At 39.8% G+C, this 16,304-nt stretch overlaps 1 protein-coding gene across 7 annotated transcripts in view; it reads right to left on the reverse strand.

The window, feature by feature from the left end:
- Positions 1-16,304, reverse strand: part of NELL1 (neural EGFL like 1) — a 465,038-nt gene that overhangs the window by 196,000 nt on the left and 252,734 nt on the right. For 6 of the 7 annotated variants that reach the window (XM_032794577.2, XM_075065234.1, XM_032794574.2 and 3 more), the window contains one exon: positions 4,391-4,513. The exons of the other annotated variant lie outside the window; for it this stretch is intronic. In XM_032794577.2, the coding sequence (XP_032650468.1) occupies positions 4,391-4,513 (123 nt within the window). The remainder of the gene's footprint in view (positions 1-4,390; positions 4,514-16,304) is intronic. 7 annotated transcript variants of the gene reach the window in all.

A 16,304-nucleotide genomic window follows, 5' to 3' on the forward strand; every position in this document is an offset into this window, starting at 1 on the left:
TAGGTATATAATCTATATTATATTAGCCACATTCCAGTCCTCTGTCTTTGGCGCTATAAATACTTTTGCCACAGGCTTTCCCATTTTCCTTGTTACTGCCTGAAAAGTCCCACGATGTAATTTATCTGGCTCTGCACCTGGTATTTTGTGAAGTTTATTATTTGCTGCGACACCATATCACACAGCCTTGCCATTCCGCTTCACCTCAACCTTCTTTTCCCATCTCTCCCCCAACAAGATGTTCATCTCTGCAATGTTATAGTCCACATCTACATTGAGACCAAGAATTTGTTTATGCCCACAGCAAATAAAGGCCACATTTGTCTTTACCGTTCTACATTTACCCAGCAGTGACCTTCCTGTCTCTTTGCCTATGTGTTTGCTTCTTATGTATGTATAAAGGTTTACTTTTGTTCATCTTCAGGTCTCTTGCTATTTTCATGTCAATTAAACTTAAGTAGTACATATTTTTGTACGTTAAATTTTTTTTAAACAGACATGCATTTTGTTTTTGTCTGCATCCTTTTACACTATTCTTCTGATTATTTCCATGTCCACTTTGACAGCATCTTGTCCTTAATTACATTCTAAAATTCTCTAGTCCACTATATTTATGAAGTAGACACAATCCTTTGTGAATGAAATAAATTTTCCTACTTGCTGCCTGTTACTCTGTACTTTTATTAAAGATTTTGTTTTCCTCTTCCAAATATTTTTATTCATAAATCAAAACAGATTGTATCTCTACTTCCCAGATTCTCTCCATTTTCCTCTTTACCCGACTATTTCTCTCTCTCTCACCCCTTCCCCCTCCCCCCACACAGAGTGTTAGTTCAGTGTCCTGAACAAACTCCTATCAGACTACTTTCACTATGCCTACTCCAAAACTCTCAATGTAGTTTCATTTGGGGCCATTATCCCCTTATACTTGCTATCCTAAAATATTAAGAATAATATTCTACATTTCTATAGAGCCTTCCAAAGATTGCTGAGTTCATTGATTACGCCTCACAACATGGTTTTTATCATCCACATTTTACTTATACAGAAAAAAAGGTACAGAGTGGCCATGTGACCTACCCAAGACAATGTGGGAAATATGTGGCAGAACCAGGAATAGACTCCCACTCCTGTGCTTTGGCTACAAAATCATCCTTTCCCTGTTGGCATGTGGTGTTGCTGTGTGATGACAATAAACTGCCTTGTTCCACCCCAGAGGTGGAGCACGTCAATAGCGGCTGAAATGATTGTTGTGTATATATACCATTTGTAAAAGTTTATAAAACACTTCTAGACCATTCAAGTAAATTATGATATAGGCCAGATCCTCAGCTGGTGTTATCCTCAGCTTTGCTCCTTTGACTTGACTGGTGTTATGGAATTTTACTACTAAGCAATCTGGCCTATTATTTTACAGCCTCTCTGTTTACTGATTACCAAGTCTCTTACCACTCGAGTACCATCTAAATCAGGGGTCAGCAACCTTTCAGAAGTGGTGTGCCAAGTCTTCATTTATTCACTCTAATTTAAGGTTTGGCGTGCCAGTAAAAAATGTTAACGTTTTTAGAAGGTCTTTCTATAAAACTATAATATATAACAAAACTATTTGTTGTATGTAAAGTAAATATGGTTTTTAAAATGTTTAAGAAGCTTCATTTAAAATTACATTAAAATGCAAAGCCCCCCAGACCGGTGGCAAAGACCCAGGCAGCGTGAGTGCCACTGAAAATCAGCTTGTGTGCCGCCTTCGGAACGCATGCCATAGGTTGCCTACCCCTGATCTAAATTATCCATAGCTCCTCCTGTAGTGAGAGAAGAATTTCTCCATAGCTTCCCATTAAGGGGCTTCTTCCCATCTGGAATATTAGAGAATATAACTCACTTTTTCAAGCTCCAAAAATTTTCAATGTGGGTTCTGTAGATATATTTCCCAGTTGGGATGTAAACAACCACAAAATTCCACTGCTCTGTTTTTTGCATTTCCATGTTCCACTTTTTAAAAAGGCAGTTATATCTTCATTCAGTTGCGTAATTCTAGGCATGTCGAGAACAAAGCTGGGAGAATATTTGAAAATGAAATGGAAATTCATCTGCTTTGGGATTTCATTTCAAGCTTGAATCTCAGCACAAGTTCATTAAAAGAGTTTTTTTTTTTAAAAAAAGAACCCTGAATATTTTCCTATTAAACTACCAGTTTAAACTAAATGGTGCTGGATGAGTTTTGCTTCAAGTTTTTTCAGCCCTTTCAACCTGAACCTCAAAGTAAAACCAGCAAAGTAAAACCAAAAAAATGTCCTGTTTGAGTCAATCAAAAATGTCCTTGTTGCACACAGCAGAGTCAAGAGTTGTCCGACATCCTATACTCTACAGGGGAAAAAAGCCACTGTCAAACTTAGAGAGTATATTCATTCACCACTGCTTGAAACTTTATTTGGAAATGTTGTAACTTACAATCCCTGCAAGCAAGAATTGGGAAGGTACTGGGCAAAACTGATTCTTGGTGTGACTTCTTTGACTTCTGTAGGATCAGTCTGGACTATTGTCTTCATTACAGTCTCATTTTTGCAGTCCCTGATATGTTCATTTAGAAACCAGTTTATTTTTTCTAAATATCTTGACATTGTTGTACACTCCAGAGAGTTAGTCAGATGGAGAGATTATCACATGACACATGTTACTTTGACACCTGATAGACTGTGGAAACCTTGGTGAAGAATTTAAGCTCGACGTGGTGGTTCACCATCCATCACTTCAAGACAATATCACCAATTCATAGAAAGAAAACTAATATTTCTCCCCAAATCTAAGGGCATATGAATGTTTTCTGGATGGACTATTACTTTACATTAGCAGTAGTTTTCAACAAATTAGCCATTATGGCAATAGTGTTTTGGAAGCCAGGAATTGTAGAATCAATGATGGAGCAATTAATAGCATTTTATGAGACAAGGTCATTCCTAACACACAACAACAACAGGCATTGCAGGCACAATTCGATGACATTTCCAAGTTGCAGCCATTAGTGAGCCAGCTGGTTGATGGTGTATATTTCCTCTTCTATCTTTATGAAACAGTTTAATCTTTCTTTCTTAAAAAAAAAAAAAAANAGTCCAACAACCCCCAAAGTCTCTGTCCGTGGTCAGTGCAGCCCCAGTGTTCAAAATTTTATCTGCAGAGTTTTACCGCCCAGCCCGGGGGGGGGGGGGGGGGGGGCTGGGGAAATGCACAGTGGTGCTAAGAGGCACCTTATGTGAGCTGAGGCCGACTGCCCCACCTCTCCATGGGGTTCTGCTGCAGCCTTCACTGTAAGCCACTCCACCAGCTGCTCTGTTCCATCAGCCATCCCATGAGCTGCTCCAGCCACTCTGTGAACTGCTACATTCTGCCAGCTGCTCTGCTCCACTAGGTGTCCCACAAACCGCTCTGCTGGTTGCTCAGCAACATAACTTCACCACCCCCAGCAATGATTTCAGCTTGTAATAGGTGAGCCTCAGTGCTGGTGCACCATTGGCCTAAAATGAATTCAGCTCAGCAGCCTGCAACTAGACTCCTAAGAGAATTAAAATTAGCTGTGATATTCCACACTACAGAGAAGGTGCAATTGGTATTTTAGGCCCTCAAGGGAGGTAGGGCACAATCACCAGGTACCAATACCTGTCCCCCTCCTCTCTCAATTCACTTGGTTTTGGAATCCATGTCCCTTGTCTAGTGAGTGCTGCTTAGTTGATGGTGAGTCCCTCTTCTATCTTTATGAAACAGTTTAATCTTTCTTTCTTAAAAAAAAAAAAAAACAAAAAAAAAACAAACAAAAAAAAAACAAAAAAAAAAGGACCAACAAAAACTGCCATTTTACAGCAAGATGGACTGATTCCAGATATCCATGGTCTAAGCTACAGCGAAATCTACCAAATACAGATCTTCACTTTATAGGTGTACTGCTAATTAAAACACCTCATGGACAAAAACATCCCTATCAATCACTTCTATAACTTTTATAGCCCATGACATTGCTACATGATGCTACAAGATTATACCACTTTAAAGGCTACGTGAACCTAGTTTAAAACATGGAGGTGGTAACTTATGACATATCTGACACTAACTCAGTTTAAGACACAAAACACAATTTAAAAGCTGCATGAAACAGACAAATTACAACTTTGGCAATAAACTTGAAGGGTTTTTTAAAAACAATTAAAAAATACTGTCCTATGAAAGGAGGTTATTCACAAATCAATTATCTCTATCCATACTACAATTGCCAGGTGATAATTCAGACAATGAATCTTTGACAGAGCCCAACATCATGAGTTACCAGAACTTAGGTGACTGTCAAAAAATATTAATAGAGTCTGTGGCTTTTCTCAAGTTCCTAGAGTAACAGACCTACCTCGACAGATGGTCCCATTCCCCACGTATCCAGATTTGCAGGTGCAGCTATGTCCCCTGACAGTGTTAGTACAGATTGCATTCACATCACAGTTGTGCTGTCCGCTGCCACATTCATCATGCTCTACCAGAAAAAAAAATACAAGAGAGAAAAAGATCTGCTTTTCAGTTTGCTGATCTGACATTTGAAAACTGAGTTAGAACTAACATTAAGGCTGCCACAATGGCTGAACACAGCAGGGTTTCAAATGTAAGAGCCTAATATGGACTGCTTCATTTCCAGGACATAATGACATTCATTGCAGGAGCAGCTTGTTTATTCAGACTGAAGAGGAGAAAACTATCTGGGCAGACTACACAGTGCTGCTACCATAATAGTCACAGGAAGAAAATTATTACTGCAGCATCTCGGATGTGATAAGCCTCACCATCACTGCCCACTACCAAGTGTGGTGAATATAAATACAAGATAAGTGGTTATAGTGAGGCGCATTGACAGCATATAGTTTTAAAGGTCCAACAGCACTTCCATTACAATCATTCACATGCACAAATGCATGCTGTGCTAAAGCTTGGCATAAAATATAAAATAATAATATTCTGCACTTCTAAGGCACCTTTCAGACCAAGGGTTCTCAAAGCACCTTCCAGAATTATTGGCCATGTGTTACTCTCACTACCCAAGCTGCCAACAGGGCTGAAAGGCCTACAACTTACTCTCCCCTCCCTTCCATCTCCTCCGTCCCATCCATATGTGTGATGCTGCAGTCTGCTCCAACAAGCACCAGTTTAAGGTTGCCAGCAACCTTGACCCTGAAGCCTCCCGCCTCTCATATAGTTCAGCCAGCTCCTCCCTCTGCATATGTGGCAGGAGTTGGAGGGAGGGGAAGAAAGAAGAGCCGCTGATGCATCATCCCAGAAGAAATATAATGGTGACGCTTTGCCTGCTTCTTGCATGTTTTAAAAGGATGATGATTTAATGTTAACTGAAGTTAATTTGTTAACTCTTTCTTTATGGGAAGGAATCACAGTGCAGTGATGCTTCCAGAAACCATAGCTATGGGTGCAAGAAAATAGGTGTAATTAAAAAGCAGAAATTGAAATCCTTCTTGCTAGTGTTTGTCTTTATTACTGCTAATACAAAAGTCAAGTTAGTCTTTATGACCTTCTCTTAATGGACACCTGTAGCTGAAAGGTACCCTCTAACTGGAAAAGGGTTATGCCTTATAAACAGACTCTCTCAAATTCCAGGTTGACACTGTACTTCAGGATAATTCAAACTGTCTGAGTGACGGATTGCAAGGGCTCTGCTAGAATAAATGTTCTTGAAAGAGCATAAATATGTTTTTGCACATTATCTATTGAGTATATAACGTTTCCAAACACATTCGATAGCTAAGTGATATGGGATTTACATAATTTTTCAAAGGAGTATCATAGGGATATTTTGCTCTTTCCTTCTCACTTTTTTAAAATAGGAAATTCATAGATAAAAAATGTATCTAGCTTCAGCTGATAAATTCAGACTTATGTTTATGCTCTTTAGTTTATGCTGGTCCCTTGCTCTGCTGCAGAATTCACTTTAGCTACTCTCTACTTTTCAGACTCTTAGATATTCTGAGTGTTAGGCTCCTTCCTGGGCACTACAAACTCTTCTTCTTAAACTCAAAGGGAACTATGCAGCAGCCTAGCTTTTGCAACTCCTACCTCGATTAAGAAAAGCACCACACACAGCTCAGCCCATTGTGGCAGACTAAGAAGAAGTTTTTATAGTGGTAACCCTCTGACCACCACCAGAGGTGATTAGCCCATTCTATTCTTAAAACATATTTTCTTTTAAAAACAACATTTCCCCCTAAATCGCACTACAGAGGAAAGTTGGTGTAGTTATTGATTTGTATTTCAGTAGCACCAGAAACACGGGGGGAGGGGGGAAAGGGGCATTGTACTGGGCACTATACACACACGCATAATAAAATCAACCCTGCCCTAAAGAACTGACAATTTGTTTAGATTCCCTCACCATTTACAGCAAAAACAATATTCCATCTTAAGGGAAAAACTTGCGTTTGCCAAAACATTCAAAACCTTAACCCCTTCGGAGCTCTTCCCAGGTGTTTACAACAATAGGGGTTCTAACGTAGACAAGGTTCCATAGTTGCAGCCTTTTTTAACATTGATGTCAATTAGATCTGTTCTGAGAAATGTAATGGGCACGGTGTTAACAATGGTTCTGGCCATGGGAAACTGCCCTATACAAGAGAACCCACTGTTACTAACACCAGTACAACTAAGGGATCCCTGTCCATGCAAGAATTTCCAAAACTGAGAACTATGGGCCAGCTGCAATGGTGGGATTTTTTTTTTTTAATTTCCCTAGTGTAGACAAGTCTATAGAAGAGTTAGCTACAGCCCTAGCGAGAATGAGTCAGCATTGATCTTCTGTCAGGTTAACAAAAGTCTTTTATTTCAAAACACATTAACCTGTGAGAAAAGGAAAAAAGCTTAAGACTCTGTCAGTATCCTACTTTGGTTGTGTTTCCTTCGTCCTTTTAAGATTTCACCAAAGAGCAGCGTTATTTTTTTTAAAAAATAGCATTTCTGAGAAATTCCCTTAAGACCTCACCTTGGCATGATTCATAATGTGTATTAGCAAAACTCTCTAGTGCTTAGTTGTAGCCCGAAAACCTACACCAGTGTCTATAGAAAGTGAAATCAATCTACAGAGGGAATTTCAAAGAAGCAGAACAGAAGACAAATCAGACTGACCAGGATTAGCACTGCTACTCTCGCAAGAAATTGCCATGATATTTTTAATTCTTGCAAATGTTTTGTGACAAATGGCTTAGTTTGGCAATTCATTCAAAAGACACCTCCTCCAGTAGCACGGGGCAATTAACACCATGCTGAATCATTGACTCAGTGAGGTCAGTGGAATTCAGAGTCAGAAGGGGAGAATTACAAGACAAGATGGCAACCCAAGATGGAATGTGAAGACCCTGAAAAAGAAAAAAATTAAAAAGAAAAACAAAAGATCTGAGATAAGAGAATTTGAAGTCACTACTTGTTGAGAGCATGTCTTATTTTGGCAATTACACTTTTAGCTGGAACCCAGAAGTGCAGAAAGGGGCATGTAAAAATAAAAAAATATATAATCTCAAAAAGTGGATTTTCAGGGTAGGTACAGGGATCGTATATGTGGGGCGGTGGTCACTATTTTACCCAACTGGTTCCATCTATCCCTGATTTACTACACAATATTGACAAAAGTTGAAGTTTGTGAAAGAGCTAGCAGCAGACAAAGGATGTGTCTATACTGCAATTAAAAACCCCATAGTTGACCTGGGTTTGGGTTAGGGGCTATTTAACTGCAGTTTAGACTTCTGCGCTCAGGCCACAGCCCAAGCTCTGGGACCCTCCCACCTCGGAGGGTCCTAGAGTCCACACTTCAGCCCAAGCCCAGAAATCTACACTGCTATTAAACAGCCCTGCAGTTTGAGCCCTGAGAGCCTGAGCCCAAGTCCACTGACACAGGCCAGCCAGGGCTGCCTAATAGCAGTGTAGACATACCCAATCAGAGCATGGGTGGCTTACTGGGAACAGAGATGAAAGATGTGATTTACTGATTTCCTAAATTTAAGTCATTCCCTGGAGTATTAACATACATTTCAAGAAACAGTAACCATTCAAGAGCAATAATAATTATTATAATACTTTGTCCTTACAGACATGTTAATTTCTTTATGAAATCCTTGGAGGTTGTATTTTCAGGTCTTATATATCTTGTATCTAAATAATATATTAACCTATAATGGGGAAGAAGTGTGGCCTAGTAGCCCTGGAGTCAGGTGATCTGGATTACATTCTCACCTGTGCTAGAGGCTTGCCTCATTTTTTCCTTCTGTAAAATGGGGATACTACTACTTAACTCACAGAAACGTTCTGAGGATTAACTAACAATAGTAAACTGTTTGGAAATGCTCACATGTAAGATACTGTAGATGATTAGAGTATTCTTATTATTACTTTATTGGTATAAATCTGAGAATCGAGTGTTTGCTGCTGGCTTATCTTTTGCTTTTTTACTTCTTCCTTGTTGTATCACTAAGCACTGAGAACACCTCACATTTACCTCCTACCTATCCAGCCAGCCACAATCAAAATCAACAAACTAATAATTTATTACTAAGCTGTTTGTTGTCAGTAAAAGTCTCCTAGAATTTTCAAAACCTTTCATGACCTTTCCCAAAATCCACGAGAGGATTATTTTACAAGCACAGTATTTTCTCAGTTCATATTTGTAGCAGGATAGTTTGCGAAGAAAAGACAAGAATGCACATTCTCCCCTTGGCCATTGGCTAGGGATGCACTCTTGCTTTCATGTATGCTTGAAAAATTACTTCCAAGAAATTAGACTTATTTTACAAAAATATTTCTGAGTAAGAATGTTCCCCCTCCTGCCTTTGTTGTTCCCAAAGTCAAAGCCCACTGTATACCCATAAAGTGAGTAAAATCCCCACAGAAAACTTTCATTTGAAAATGCTGTCACTGGAAAGTCAGCCCCAGTTAACGACCTGCCTCAGGCAACAGAGAGAGCATAAACCTGAACAGAAATCTACAACGATAACACTATGAGTTTGGGAAAACTAAAGTTGTTTATGTACCATTAGAGATATATAATGCTATGCACAGTAATTACAGATCTCTGCTGTAGATACCTAATGAAATTAACTGTTTATCTTGATTATTAGAACACTTTGGTGTCTCTTCTAACAAGTAATCCAAGAAGAGAATCTTATTTTTCAACACTGTGTGCCTTTATATAAATAATATTAATATAAAAAGCAAAATTAATCCACCAATAGTTAGCTTCAAGTAGATAGCAAGTTGAATATGACATTTAGACTCAAAGAAAGTAGTACTGCATCCTACACAGTAGCTCAAAACAGCTTAAGCATTAAGAATTGATTTAAGACAGGTTGTGTTTGTCTGGTACCACTGAAAGAATACAAATGGGAAGCTGAGGGGCACATGAAGTGTCAACCCTTTCTCTGAGCTCCATGGAAGAGCTAGCCACAATGTGGAGGGAGAGTACAGGCCCTGTTTCTTATTAGCACCCCAACACACTAGATGCCTGAAAAGGCAAACAGACAGGTAATCCCCAATCACCATGGCATAGCTGGCCAGGCACGGAGCCAAAGATGATGCAACTGCCACATGCGAGTGCAACCCTTTGGAGGAATTCTGACCAAGCCTGGCTAGTTCGGATAGCTAAATGTACACCACATAGGCCACCACAATTCCACTTACTCAACAAGTATATTCTACAACCAGTCACGTAAAAATCACTCATTGTGCAAATGTGCATTAAAACAATAAACGAGTGAGATTTTAGACAGCGGGCAGCTATGGTCCAGACAGCAGAACTAAACCCTACAGGTAAGTCTTGTCATTAATACATTTCTTCGGAGAAGTTCACTATGAAAGATGGAACACCTAATATTAGTTAATGACAGCAATATGTCCCACAACACCCTCTTGGGCATATCGGAGTTTGGAGTCTTTTCCTGTGGACTCACATATTTAGATTTTAAACAGATCTTTAGCATTTTTTCAAAACACAGGAAACTTTATGTGAATCAGGGTAAAGTGCTTGTAGGTGACAGCAGTGCAGTATTTTGCATATATCAAAGCATTATCTGCTCCAGCTGAGTTTTCTCTTTCTTTCTCAAATACGCAACACTGTTGACAGCAAATAACACCAGTGAAAACGTAAATTGGATAAGGCAAACAAAACCTGACAAAAACCAAAGAAGTCAGCAATATTAGGGCACCTATTTCCTTTTCACATCCCCCATCACTCAACTTTTCTGGCCTAATTTTGGTGAAAAGCTACAAAACTAGGTCCTCTCACTGAGGTGGATATTTTACCACTTGAAAAATGCCCTGTATATTATGCTGCATTCAGCTGGGGATGCGTAGTAAGAGTACGAGGGGATTATCTCCAAAGCAGCACATTATACAGAGATTCTTTTTCCAGAAGTAGTTGTAGAGTCAAGAGGCCCTTAGAAATAGATTTGGAAAATAACTGCAAAGTGAGAGATTAATCCAAGGATTTATCCCTTACTCTAAACATAAATATACGTGCATACATACATATATCTTCCTTCTACTCGTGAATTTATATGTGCTTGTGAAAGGTTCTAGATGTTCTGAAGACTGATGTCCTCTATTTAGCCACATAACAGGGCAATGTGGAAAGAAGCAGTGCAATCTTGCCCATGATAAGTTACCAATATGACCCAATCTGGACCCAGATGAACTAAATCTAACAGTGAAAGAGCAGTGGTGTCTCCCCACACTTATTCAAGTCAAGATACTTAATGCCAAGTTTAATGGTGATGTCAGTGGTGTGGACACATCCAGGAGGAACTGGACTGAGACTACCAACTCATTTCACACAGGTCACTTCACAGCCAGCAGATGGTAATGGGTTTTGCTCACCACTGGCTTGAACTGGGCTTTATCTGGTGACCTAGAGCAAAAAGCCTTTCTATCCCACTGCCAATGCCCTGAACAATCCAGGCTCCCTCATTTGCCCTTAGCAACAAAAACAAAACAGATTTCAAATGTCAGGGTCCTTGCCTCACAATGTGTGTAAATAGATCTCATTAACAATAATCACTGATGCAGTATACCACAGTCTCAAGCTGGCGTAAATCCCAATAGCTCCATTGGCCCAGTATGTGCATAAACAGAGGTGAGAATAACCTGACAGACAAAGTCATATATATTAGTTTTATACCATGTAATAGTAAAAGTACAAAATGTGATCTACATTTTCCCCAAGAGCTTCTATACTGTGCAAGATCCCAAACAATATTCTGTAACTGTGATCCTTCCCTTATACTTACATTCATTTAGCATATAGAATCCTACCACTCAGAGCATTCTGAGTTAAAATTTAATTAAGAAACTAGGTAAGAACATGTCAGAAAAAGAAGCATTTACGATATCTTTTACTTTTTGTCTTCACAAAGCAATATAAATACAATTTACATTCTAAACTTCATACAAAAGACTATATCAATCACATAATTCCAAATTAAAAACCCTTATCCAGTTAATTTTAATAGTGCATTTTTGCCATTTCATATTTTGTTTTCAGTTTTACAAATAAGCGCAAAGCATAAAACTCAAATTTCTCATTTACCTGAAATAACTAATATACCAGATCTTCATACAAATACATTTTATTTCCTATCAATAACCATAAGCCATTTTGCTCTGAGCTCCTCATGCAATAGGCATCTTAACATATAGGACAGTGGCACATATCCTCACGTTTGTCCTTATCACAGGGACAATCTTAAATCATACTTTGTGCCATGAAATCTGCTTTGCTGCACAACTTCATGAAAATTGCTAAAGGTGAGTAACCTCTTCTTCAGCAGTTATTTGACTTTCCATGCCAAAATTTCACCTCGTGTGTGTATTTTTACACAGAAGTCAAATATTGAATAGTGATGAGGAGAAACAGAGCTGTTTGTTGTTGTTGTTTTTTTGGGGGGAGAGAATACTTAATTGTATCTGTTTGTACTTCATTCACCTACCGTATTACGGGTCAACTTGTGACCATTATTGGGCACCCTTACAGAGGAGAGAGCAGCCTCTGCAGAACTGCTATACCCCATCTGGTACAGGTGGACAGAGTGTGAGGGCACAAATAGAGTGTGGGAGACCAATGAGTGAGCAGAGGTGTGGCTGCATCCCTCTAAATTCATTGGTTAGTGAAGTAAACTGTGCCATGTCAGGGGCTGACACAGTTTGCTGACCCTCTGGGAGACTGAACTGTGACTGTTTGAGACATCATGTGGACTAGGAAAAGTAATTTTAGGACAGGCATTTCTACTACAAGCTATCTAGTCAAGACAAGGCCTGGGTCACAATTCAGTCCATGGTCTCCTGCAAGGCATCTGCATAATGTCCCTTACACAGGGCTCGCGGTAACTCATCAATCTAGTACTAGGCAATTATTGTTCATTATTAATATATTTTACCAGATATTTTAGTATCACTATTTAAGTGCCAAATTTCCAAATATGGGCTTCTAAATTGTTTCCAAAACATCTGCTGCATCACTTGGCCCCTGAAAAATCCTAATTTATGCCTATAAATTGTGGCACCCATTATATATGCACATTGATATTTATGTGCCATTATCCATTCTTTTTGAGCAAATGTCTGTTAATGTACACGAATTTGGATTCTGCGGGTACAATCAGCAAATACAAAATATTTTGATGCGTGCATATGGGGGGAAAGGGCGAGAGACATCAGAATGTGAGGGCCATACTTCTGAAAATTTGGCTTTCAGGATACTGTTAAATTTTGAGTACTAGGGGCCTGATCCAGAGTCCACTGAAGTCAGTGCAAAGATCACCATTGACTACAATGGGCTTTGCTTCAAGCTATAGCTAAAGATAGAGTCAGAGGTGGTATAATTCATGTGCCACATTTTCTCATGTGGATTTTTTTTGCCCTTTTATTTCCCTTCTTTCTTAAAATACATTTGATTGATTTTCTCATCCTTTACCACTTTGTCCCACAAATGTGCTCCCAATCTTTTTATTAATATAGAAGAATAGCTACTGAGTTATTGGTGTTAACACTCATAGCATCAGTTTTCTTCTGACATTTAATGTGTAACAGCATTGACATATTTAATGAAATTCTGAAATAAGCCCTTGGCAAGTGACTGTTCCTGTGGAGGAAATGTGCAAAAAAATTGAAAAATTCCTCAGTTTAAGTCAGATGCTTATCTTCGCTGGAGTTTTGGGGAAATTTTTGTGATTCAGACTTTGCAGGTTTTACAATAAATTTGGAGAATCCTCTCCAGTGCTTTATTGCTCTCTAATTTTAAAAAGCGACCTCGTGAAAAGATTTAGTGACAAAGACAACAGGGCTCTCATTAGAACTGGGCTCTCAATTAAGTGACCCTCCTCATTCTTAGGGTGCTAGAAATTAAATCTATTATAATTTCCAAACAGGGCTGAAAAAATCAAACCTTAGCATATTTCTATGTAAGAAAACTAAGCCATTCTCTCTCTGAAAACCTAATTCTACACTTTGGGACACCAAAAAGAGAGAGAGAGAGAGTGTGTGTGTGTGTGTGTGTATGTGTGTGTGTGTGTGATCGAATTCAACTCAGACCACATCTACACTAAAAACATTTCCTGCTATCATAGTATCTGAGACAGTCTGTTTTAAAGTGACCAGATAGTAGCTGTTAAAAAACAGGACAGCGGGTGGGGGTAATAGGTGCCTATTAAAGAAAATTCCCAAAAAATGGGACTGTCCCTACAAAAATGGGATAACTGGTCACCCGAGTCTGTATCCCTATACTCACCCTCTTTACAATACTATAACGGATTTTGTACAATGTATACCTTCTGAAGTATCACTTGAAAACTCAATTTGATGATCATTATTGTCCTGATAAAATGTGTGCGGCAACATTGTTAAATTCTACTGTAAGACATTGCTGAGACATGCTCAAGTTTAGAAAAGCAGACACAAACCAGTTCCTCAGAGACAAAAGGCAAACTGATGCCTCAGCCAGGTGTCAATAAAGTCAAATGAACGATCAACCCAGTTAAGACGACATTCTTTGGCAGGAAAAGGGTGTGACCGAGAAATTTACATCTTGGCAATGAACAGCTGGAAGTTCCCGTCTCCACAGACTGCCTGTCTCGGCTAGAGATGATTTTCAAAGGGAAAAAAGAGCTCTAAGAAAGGATAATGGAAGCCCCCAAATATATCTCTCTCCATTTCTACTCACGGCATCAACGCCACCTTAAGGACAAGGAAATTACACTGAACTGGGGGAAAGAGGTCCTGGCTGGACGGATTCCAGACAGTAAGACTGTTAGTGCACGTAGTGAGAGAGGCTTTTTGCTCTGAATTCACTTAGCTTGTTAAGTTAGGTGTTAGTTGCATTTTACCTTTTTTTTCTGTAACTAAGCCTGATTTTATGCGTCTTTACTTGCAGGGCTGGTGCAAGGACATTTCGCACCCTAGGCGAAACTTCCACTTTGCACTCCCACCCCGTGCCCCCCTCTACCCTGAGGCACCCTCAACCCCACTGCAGCTACCCTTCTCCACCCTGAGGCGCCTCCCTTGCGGCAGCTCCTCACCTCCACCCTGAGGCACCCCGCCCCAACTCACCCCTGCTCTATGCACGAGCACCCCGAGCACACCGTGGCTGCTTCACTTCTCCTGCCTCCTGATTGGCACCGCAAGCCTGGGAGGCGGGAGAAGTGAAGCAGCCACAGCATGCTCAGGGAGGAGGTGGGGCAGGGGTGAGTTGGGGCGGGGAGTTCCCCTGCATGCTGCCCTCCCCCACACTTGTTGCAGGTGGCTCTCCCCGCGCTCCCCTGGCCCAGCTCCTTCCACCTAAATGCCAGTGGCGACCGGGGCAGCCGAAGATCCGGCCACTGCAGTCGCTGCCAAAGAAAATGGCGCCCCCCCAAATCCCAGCATCCTAGGCAACTGCCTAGGTCACCTGAATGGTTGCACCAGCCCTGTTTATTTGCAATCACTTAAAATCTATCTTGCTATAGTTAATCAGCTTGTTTTATGTAAGCCAGAGGGTGTTTGGATTGAAGTGTAGACGCAGTTAAACCAGCAAAAAAGGTCGTTACCATTATAGCTTACTGCATTTGGGGAATTGGTATAACCCATATCGAAAAGACACTCTCCTTTTCTATTAGGGAGGTTTGCCAGTACAGTTATACCAGCAAACACATTCTGGTGTACACCTGCCCTCAGTAAAGGAGAGGGCTGCCAGGTAGCTTCAGACTTGCAGAGCTTAAATGCTGAGCTATATGGCACGTAGGCGCTATGTAGGCACCTAGATCAAGCCCTTCAGAATTTTGAAGCTAAAACTCCAGAGGAATTCCTAAACTTCACAAGAACTGAGCTACAGAACAGCTGCCAGTCCTGGACTGAAGCTCTGCTTCTGCAAATCTTAGCTCTACAAACAGCGCAAGCCTGGGGAGTTTAACTTGGTCAAGAGTTGTAGTTAATCTCAGTTCAGTAAATAGGGTTTACACTGTAGTAAGAGATATCAATGATCTACCACAAAGTTACCAAGGCACAAAACAGAAAAAAAACCGCCAAAAGTTTAACAGTGGAAAGAGGGTAAACATCCACAATGCTGAATATTGTAGAACTGTAGCATAGTCTGATGAGATTTAAAACATGAAGATTTAAGAATAATTAGTGTCAATTTCTGGAAGTTTACAACTAATATTTCTTATTAATTTGCTTGGTAATTTCATACTTTTAGATAACCAGATACATTCTGTAGCCTTTTTGTATGATATGTTATGGCTGTGTTGTACAATGGCTAGAGGACAGGTCTGGAAGTCAAGAGGTTCCAGTCTTGTCTTTTGTGATCTTGCAAAAGTCCCTATATCCTACATGTATTTCATTTGCACTGTGAGTAAAGCAGAAATAATTATGCTTACCATCCTTAGTAAAGGCTTTGAGATAGATGGAATGTTCCCATCCATAGAAGTGCTAAGTATTATTATATTCATTTTTAGCACAGCTGATTTTGGAGGTAATATTTAGAAAGTAAACTCCCCCTTCTGTACAAATCATTTGGTTAATCAGTATACAAGGAGGTGGACAAATCATTCTCTATGGGCTATAATCTGATCACATTAAGGTCAATGACAGTTTTGCAATTGACTTCAATGGAATCAGGAATTAGCCCTACAAAAATTTTTTTCCCAAAAACATAGAACGACAAACTACTGAATTGTGATTATCCCGAAAGCACAGCCTGTCTGCATTTTCTGTGTAATTATTACTTTTTTTATTGTGAAAGTGGAATAACGAGTCTTGTA

This window comes from Chelonoidis abingdonii, chromosome 4, assembly GCF_003597395.2.
Source record: "Chelonoidis abingdonii isolate Lonesome George chromosome 4, CheloAbing_2.0, whole genome shotgun sequence".
NCBI classification, from domain to species: Eukaryota; Metazoa; Chordata; order Testudines; family Testudinidae; genus Chelonoidis; species Chelonoidis abingdonii.